The sequence below is a fragment of the Haliotis rubra genome, unplaced genomic scaffold (assembly GCF_003918875.1).
Source record: "Haliotis rubra isolate DU_JTF1 unplaced genomic scaffold, ASM391887v1 Scf1221, whole genome shotgun sequence".
NCBI lineage: Eukaryota > Metazoa > Mollusca > Gastropoda > Lepetellida > Haliotidae > Haliotis > Haliotis rubra.
Window position 1 is genome coordinate 243,494 of NW_025765139.1, and position 9,254 is coordinate 252,747.

At 42.8% G+C, this 9,254-nt stretch overlaps 1 protein-coding gene across 1 annotated transcript; it reads left to right on the forward strand.

Annotated features, from left to right (window-relative positions):
* Positions 1-2,068: 2,068 nt before the first annotated feature.
* On the forward strand, positions 2,069-4,189 carry LOC124265960. Its single transcript, XM_046700781.1, has 2 exons — positions 2,069-2,231; positions 2,682-4,189. Exon 2 carries the CDS (start codon positions 3,485-3,487, stop codon positions 4,187-4,189), a length of 705 nt encoding a protein of 234 aa, XP_046556737.1. The 5' UTR covers positions 2,069-2,231; positions 2,682-3,484.
* The last annotated feature ends 5,065 nt before the right edge of the window (positions 4,190-9,254 follow it).

Sequence of the window (9,254 nt, forward strand, 5' to 3'; positions counted from 1 at the left end):
ATATTCCAGATCAGGACACTAGGACAACATATCAGTATGTGCTAGACTTGCAGAACAGGTTAGAGGATACCATAGAGGTAGCACATCAGTCGTTGGCTAAGGCGTCAATCAGGTACAGAAAGCATTTTAATCTCAAGGCTAAGGTTCGACACATGAAACCAGGTGATAAGGCGTTAGTCTTGTTACCCACCAATCATAACAAGCTGTTGCTTCAGTGGAGAGGGCCTTTTGTCATAGAGGAGAGTTTTGGTGTTGGTAATTACCGGGTCAGAGTTGGGGATAAGTTGAAGACTTATCACGCTAATTGCTCAAGAAGTATGTTGACAGGGAATCTACTTGTAGTACTGCTGTCTGTGATGTGAGTGTCAGTCTACCACAGTATGTTTGTACAGGCCTGGTTGATGTTGGGGGTGGAGTTGAGGAGATGGATGCAGAAGGTGAGCTCCCTCAGATTGTTTCTCCGAGTTTGAAGGCTAAGGAAACTTACCTAGATGTAAATATTTCTCCAGATTTGTCAGATACACAGAAGGTGGAAGTTAGGGAGTTGTTGGCAGAGTTTTCAGATGTTTTGACAGATTTGCCAGGAGGACTAACTGTATGGAATACAAGGTCAAGTTGACTGCATCAGAGCCTGTTAGGTCACGTCCTTATCCATTACCTCATCATATGAGAGAGACAGTTGCAGCGGAGGTGCAATCCATGTTGGACTTAGGGGTTATTGAGCCTTCTAATTCTCCTTATGCTTCACCGATAGTGTTAGTGAAGAAGCCTGATGGATCTTATAGATTTTGTGCAGATTATCGCCGGATAAATCGGATTACGGTCTTTGATTCAGAACCAGTCACTTTGGCGGAAAGTTTGTTTGCAAGGCTTAGTAAGTGCAGGTACTTATCCAAGTTTGATATCAGTAAAGCTTACTGGCAGATTCCTATGGAGGAGGAGAGTAAGGCATATACAGCATTTGTAACTCCAGATGGGCTATATCAGTGGACAGTTATGCCGTTTGGTGTTGTCAATGCATCTGCAGTTTTTTACTAGACTGATGAGGAAGGTGCTTAGAGGGGTAGAATATGTGGATAGTTACATTGATGATGTGCTGGAAGGAACTGTGGGGTGGACTGAACACATGGTAAGTCTACGTGCTGTTTTCAGTCGTTTACGTCAGTTCAACATTACAGCTAGACCATCAAAGGTGATGATTGGATACCATACCATACCGTTTTTAGGACATGTTGTTGGCCAAGGTAATATTACACCTGACAGTAAGAAGTTGACCTCGATCTTGGAGTTGTCAAGACCAACAACAAAGAGACAGGTGAGGTCAATGATTGGTTTAACTGGCTATTATAGGCGGTTCATTCCAAACTTTGCGGCCATTGCGGCTCCTCTGACAGATCTGACTAAAAAAAAGGTAAGCCAAATAGTGTTGTCTGGACTGATAGTCAGGAACAGGCGTTCCAAACTCTGAAGGGTCTTATGGCGAGTTCGCCAATCTTGAAGTTACCAGATTTAGACAAGGCATTTTTGCTGAGGACAGATGCGTCTGATGTAGGCATTGGAGCGGTACTCCTACAAGAGCACGGAGGTGAGAAGTTTCCTATTATGTATGTGAGTCGGAAGCTGTTGGACCGGGAAAAGGCTTATTCTACCATCGAGAAGGAGTGTTTGGCCATCGTGTGGGGTATACAGAAGTTGAGCAGGTTTCTGTACGGGAGAGAGTTTCTGCTAGAGACAGATCACCAGCCTTTGGTGTGGATGACAAAGGCTAAGTTGGCAAACGGGCGAGTTATGAGGTGGGCCTTAGCTTTGCAGTCGTACAGATTCTGTATCCAGGCAGTCAGGGGTGTGGAGAATGTTGGGGCTGACCTCCTGAGCCGTTGTCCACCATAAGTGGATTTTCCAGTGTCAAAACTTGTATGGGATCTTGAGTATAATAATAATTGTTTTATAGCAATTATCCAGGATTGGGCGTAATGTCAAGATCACATAGTAGTTTGGTTTAACTGTATGACGCGTGTTACAGTGTGGTTGGACTGTAGTAGGTGAGATCAGGGTGTGGGAATGGGTAGAAAGCATGCAAGGTGATATGAAGAGGCTAGTGTGGCAAGAAAAGCATGCAAGGTGTGAGGTTTGATTATATTAGGCAGGGTGCAAGGGTTGGTGAGTGCAGTCATGAAAGTTATCTGATGAGGATGGCTGTATTTGCAAGGTGGCTGGTCTAATTTCATGGCGTGAGTAGAATTTGTTTTATTGGATATTTATGTTTATCATCTTGCTTTGTAATTATTATTGTGGAGCTATGTATATATGGGCATTTGTTACATGATGATTATGTTATCATTTTGTCAATCCTCAAATGTTGTAGCAAGAAATATACCAAAAGGTCAATTCTCACGATTTAGTTGCAGGTAAATTATTTTGCTGTCAGTTATACGAGTTACATTGTGAAACAATGTTGTAATCAGATGTTTTATCAGCATATTCACTTGCCTGTATGTTGAATAACGTAAAAGTTGTTCTAAGTGGAATATAATGCTGTGATATTCATCCTGTTAAGTATAATATCATTCTGAGTATCTAATGCTCTTAGTACGTTGAATGATTGTTATCATTCTGAGTTTGTAAAACTCGGTGTACATTGAATGATAAGTATATCAAATGTTGTTTTGATATTTGTATAGTGCCCGGGACCTGTGCCGGACCGTATAAAAGGCAGTATCTGTGTGGTAACCTCGCCTTGTGTGTAAGAGGCAGATCAGTATGATGGCCTCGACCTGTAAAAGGTGGCGTCTGTGTGTTGCCTCCTCATGTGACTGACCAGCGAAAACATCGTCAGGATGGCTGACCGTGAGAGACTGAGGTTGTCATGACCTTGCTATGTGAGAAGAGCTACAACTATATGATTGAACTTATCATCAGTGAACATTCAGTCCCATTCCGTGTTTGATACACGTGGTGTACGCTTTGTACAATATGAAATAGTTGTGTTATAAAATGTAGTGTTCTATTGGGTTAGGGTTTTTTTTGTGTGTGTAAAGGATATGTATAGGAGTGATTGTGTGCTACTATTATGTTTGGTGACGAATGCGGTATGAATGAAGGGTGATTTGGGGTTTGATTTTGGGCAAATGGTTTTGATTCCATTATATATATAATTTTTGTAATAAATTTCATTTATTACATTTCTGCCTTTGCATTATTCATCTCGTATTGTGACATTTTGGTGGCAGCGGTGGGATCTCAATTCTTATAGTCACATATGAGATGATTTGTAGGGTTGTTTGGTTTTAATTTTCCAAATTCCCTTAGTTTAGATATAGTGTAGTGGCTTTTGTTGGTTGCTCTTAGCGATCTCTCGCGTTCCTTTATTGTCTGGTGCTGGGTCTGCAGATGTGCTGAGGTGAACGAGTCCCTTTGTTACAACTACCCTTTGATAGATTGTACATTTCTACTTGTAGATACCGTAGCCTTAGTTTTCTTTATCATGGACTTAGCGGCTCTTTGTGCTCTGGGGAAAGAGTTGGGTTATACTGGGGAGAACTTACAGCAGTTTGTTAGGGAGCAGGTAGAGATAGAGAGGGCTAGGGAAAGAGATAGGTTAGAAAGGGATGAACGGGAAAGAGTACGTGAGATGAAAAAGTTGGAGATTGAGAGGCTTAGGTTAGAGAAGGAGGATAGAGAGAAGGAAAGGAATCTGGAGTTAGAGAAGTTGAAGATAAGTATAGAGAGGGATAGGTTACAATTGGAGGCAGAGAAGACTAAACTTGGTAAGGGTTTAAAGCAGGAAGAAGAGAAGTCACCAGGGGTACCTAAGATGCCCAAGATGCCGCCATTTGAGGACCATAGAGATAACATCGATGCCTACTTACAAAGGTTTGAACGTATAGCTAAGGCACAGTCATGGCCAGAGACGCAGTGGGCGACGTATCTTAGCACTTTGTTGAAAGGTAAGGCACTTGAGGTTTACTCTCGTCTTGATCCAGATGAAGTTGAAGATTACCAGGTGGTGAAACAAGCGTTACTAAAGCGTTACGAGATGACTGAAGAGGGGTTCCATCAGAAGTTCAGGTCTGCCAGAACAGAGACGGGTGAGACTTTTACTCAATTTATGGTCAGGATCAAGAATTACTTTGATAGATGGGTTGATCTTAGTGGTAGTGCCAAGACTTTGAGGGTGTTCGTGATTTGATGTTGCGTGAACAGCTTTTACTTGGTGTCAGTCCAGGCCTTTGTATCTTTTGAGGAGAGGAAGCCTAAGTCTGTAGCGGAGATGGCTAGTTTGGCTGAGCATTTTGTTGAGGCTCGGGACGGTGTTACTACTAGATTTGTTAATCCTTTCACTCGGGGTAGTGATAAGCATAAGAAGGGCTCAGATGTTCAGGATAAGAGGCCACTGCACGGGGAGAAGAGGGATCCTAAGGTGTTTATACCCTTGCATGAGCGGAAGTGTTATAGTTGTGGAGAGTTTGGTCACATGTCTGCGTCATGTACTAAGGGCAAGGCTAGGCCTAAAGGGAACACTGGGGCGGCTAGTGTTGTCATTGAGAGTGTTTCTGACATGTTCGAGCAGTCAGTTGTAGAAGGTGGCGAGTTAGTTTCCCAGGATGGGGTGGGAAACAGTGATGGTGTTACAGTTGGTCCAGGTGAGGATGAATCTGTAGTGACGTCAGGTACAATGTGTGGTATGTGTGGCACTATGCCAGTACGTGTAGGCAAGTTGTGCGGGCGTCCAGTGAATGTTTTGCGTGACTCTGGGTGCAATGGTGTTATAGTCAAGAGGTCTTTGGTGGATGAGGATTGTTTTGTTGATGGAGAGCTTCATAACTGTACTTTGGGTGATGGAAGGGTTATCACTGTACCAGTAGCATGGGTTGGTATAGATTCACCTTTTTATAAAGGCACAGTTAAAGCAGCTTGTTTGGAGACTCCCTTGTTTGATGTTATGTTAGGGAATATTCCTGGTGCGAGGGCTCCTGAAGATCCATATCCAGTTGAGGAGAGTGGTCTTAGTGAGGTCGTTGATTCTGTTGCAGCTGTAGAGACTAGAAGGCAGAAGAAAGTCAGAGAGGAGGGTATGAAGCCGATGAAGGCATTTGAGTCAGTTGGAGTTTCGCTCAATAGGCTAGAGTTTATTGAGAAACAGAAGTGTGATCCTCAGTTAGATAAGGTCAGGAAGTTGGTTCAGGAGGGTAAGCAGAAGACGACGGCTAAGGGTGTGTCCAGGTACTACAGTGAGGATGATATGTTGTACCGGGAATATGTGGGAAGTGATGGTGTAGCTGTTGTCCAGGCTGTTGTTCCTACCGAGTTGAGGTCAGAGGTCATGAAGGTATGCCATGAATCTTTGATGGGAGGTCATATGGGTGTCAAGAAAACTTTAGATAGGGCCACTTCACAATTTTATTGGCCTGGTATTCAAGGTGATGTTAGGAGGCATTGTTTGTCTTGTGATGTTTGTCAGCGTACGATTCCAAAAGGGGAAAGTTGGTAGGGTTCCTCTAGGACAGATGCCATTGATCTCTACTCCTTTCGAGAGAATAGCTGTGGATTTAATAGGTCCTTTGTATCCGGTGACTGATAGAGGCAATAGGTACATTCTCACAGTAGTAGATTATGCGACTAGATATCCTGAGGCGGTAGCTCTACCGAGGATAGAGACGGAGTATGTCGCGGAGGCTTTGTTGGAGATATTCAGTCGGGTTGGTGTTCCAAAGGAGATGTTGTCTGATATGGGTTCTCAGTTTACGTCAGCAGTCATGAAGGAGGTCAGTAGGTTGTTGTCGCTGAAGCAGTTAACCACTACACCATACCATCCAATGTGTAACGGGTTAGTTGAGAGGTTCAATGGTACACTGAAGCTTATGTTAAAACGGTTAAGTGCGGAGAAGCCTACTGATTGGGATCGTTATCTACCAGCCTTACTTTTTGCTTACCGGGAAGTACCTCAGGAAAGTCTAGGTTTCGCTCCATTTGAACTGTTGTATGGCAGGAAAGTGAGAGGTCCAGTTCAGGTGTTAAGAGAGTTGTGGACAAAGGATATTCCAGATCAGGACACTAGGACAACATATCAGTATGTGCTAGACTTGCAGAACAGGTTAGAGGATACCATAGAGGTAGCACATCAGTCGTTGGCTAAGGCGTCAATCAGGTACAGAAAGCATTTTAATCTCAAGGCTAAGGTTCGACACATGAAACCAGGTGATAAGGCGTTAGTCTTGTTACCCACCAATCATAACAAGCTGTTGCTTCAGTGGAGAGGGCCTTTTGTCATAGAGGAGAGTTTTGGTGTTGGTAATTACCGGGTCAGAGTTGGGGATAAGTTGAAGACTTATCACGCTAATTTGCTCAAGAAGTATGTTGACAGGGAATCTACTTGTAGTACTGCTGTCTGTGATGTGAGTGTCAGTCTACCACAGTATGTTTGCACAGGCCTGGTTGATGTTGGGGGTGGAGTTGAGGAGATGGATGCAGAAGGTGAGCTCCCTCAGATTGTTTCTCCGAGTTTGAAGGCTAAGGAAACTTACCTAGATGTAAATATTTCTCCAGATTTGTCAGATACACAGAAGGCGGAAGTTAGGGAGTTGTTGGCAGAGTTTTCAGATGTTTTGACAGATTTGCCAGGGAGGACTAACTGCATGGAATACAAGGTCAAGTTGACTGCATCAGAGCCTGTTAGGTCACGTCCTTATCCATTACCTCATCATATGAGAGAGACAGTTGCAGCGGAGGTGCAATCCATGTTGGACTTAGGGGTTATTGAGCCTTCTAATTCTCCTTATGCTTCACCGATAGTGTTAGTGAAGAAGCCTGATGGATCTTATAGATTTTGTGCAGATTATCGCCGGATAAATCGGATTACGGTCTTTGATTCAGAACCAGTCACTTTGGCGGAAAGTTTGTTTGCAAGGCTTAGTAAGTGCAGGTACTTATCCAAGTTTGATATCAGTAAAGCTTACTGGCAGATTCCTATGGAGGAGGAGAGTAAGGCATATACAGCATTTGTAACTCCAGATGGGCTATATCAGTGGACAGTTATGCCGTTTGGTGTTGTCAATGCATCTGCAGTTTTTACTAGACTGATGAGGAAGGTGCTTAGAGGGGTAGAATATGTGGATAGTTACATTGATGATGTGCTGGAAGGAACTGTGGGGTGGACTGAACACATGGTAAGTCTACGTGCTGTTTTCAGTCGTTTACGTCAGTTCAACATTACAGCTAGACCATCAAAGGTGATGATTGGATACCATACCATACCGTTTTTAGGACATGTTGTTGGCCAAGGTAATATTACACCTGACAGTAAGAAGTTGACCTCGATCTTGGAGTTGTCAAGACCAACAACAAAGAGACAGGTGAGGTCAATGATTGGTTTAACTGGCTATTATAGGCGGTTCATTCCAAACTTTGCGGCCATTGCGGCTCCTCTGACAGATCTGACTAAAAAAGGTAAGCCAAATAGTGTTGTCTGGACTGATAGTCAGGAACAGGCGTTCCAAACTCTGAAGGGTCTTATGGCGAGTTCGCCAATCTTGAAGTTACCAGATTTAGACAAGGCATTTTTGCTGAGGACAGATGCGTCTGATGTAGGCATTGGAGCAGTACTCCTACAAGAGCACGGAGGTGAGAAGTTTCCTATTATGTATGTGAGTCGGAAGCTGTTGGACCGGGAAAAGGCTTATTCTACCATCGAGAAGGAGTGTTTGGCCATCGTGTGGGGTATACAGAAGTTGAGCAGGTTTCTGTACGGGAGAGAGTTTCTGCTAGAGACAGATCACCAGCCTTTGGTGTGGATGACAAAGGCTAAGTTGGCAAACGGGCGAGTTATGAGGTGGGCCTTAGCTTTGCAGTCGTACAGATTCTGTATCCAGGCAGTCAGGGGTGTGGAGAATGTTGGGGCTGACCTCCTGAGCCGTTGTCCACCATAAGTGGATTTTCCAGTGTCAAAACTTGTATGGGATCTTGAGTATAATAATAATTGTTTTATAGCAATTATCCAGGATTGGGCGTAATGTCAAGATCACATAGTAGTTTGGTTTAACTGTATGACGCGTGTTACAGTGTGGTTGGACTGTAGTAGGTGAGATCAGGGTGTGGGAATGGGTAGAAAGCATGCAAGGTGATATGAAGAGGCTAGTGTGGCAAGAAAAGCATGCAAGGTGTGAGGTTTGATTATATTAGGCAGGGTGCAAGGGTTGGTGAGTGCAGTCATGAAAGTTATCTGATGAGGATGGCTGTATTTGCAAGGTGGCTGGTCTAATTTCATGGCGTGAGTAGAATTTGTTTTATTGGATATTTATGTTTATCATCTTGCTTTGTAATTATTATTGTGGAGCTATGTATATATGGGCATTTGTTACATGATGATTATGTTATCATTTTGTCAATCCTCAAATGTTGTAGCAAGAAATATACCAAAAGGTCAATTCTCACGATTTAGTTGCAGGTAAATTATTTTGCTGTCAGTTATACGAGTTACATTGTGAAACAATGTTGTAATCAGATGTTTTATCAGCATATTCACTTGCCTGTATGTTGAATAACGTAAAAGTTGTTCTAAGTGGAATATAATGCTGTGATATTCATCCTGTTAAGTATAATATCATTCTGAGTATCTAATGCTCTTAGTACGTTGAATGATTGTTATCATTCTGAGTTTGTAAAACTCGGTGTACATTGAATGATAAGTATATCAAATGTTGTTTTGATATTTGTATAGTGCCCGGGACCTGTGCCGGACCGTATAAAAGGCAGTATCTGTGTGGTAACCTCGCCTTGTGTGTAAGAGGCAGATCAGTATGATGGCCTCGACCTGTAAAAGGTGGCGTCTGTGTGTTGCCTCCTCATGTGACTGACCAGCGAAAACATCGTCAGGATGGCTGACCGTGAGAGACTGAGGTTGTCATGACCTTGCTATGTGAGAAGAGCTACAACTATATGATTGAACTTATCATCAGTGAACATTCAGTCCCATTCCGTGTTTGATACACGTGGTGTACGCTTTGTACAATATGAAATAGTTGTGTTATAAAATGTAGTGTTCTATTGGGTTAGGGGTTTTTTTGTGTGTGTAAAGGATATGTATAGGAGTGATTGTGTGCTACTATTATGTTTGGTGACGAATGCGGTATGAATGAAGGGTGATTTGGGGTTTGATTTTGGGCAAATGGTTTTGATTCCATTATATATATAATTTTTTGTAATAAATTTCATTTATTACATTTCTGCCTTTGCATTATTCATCTCGTATTGTGACA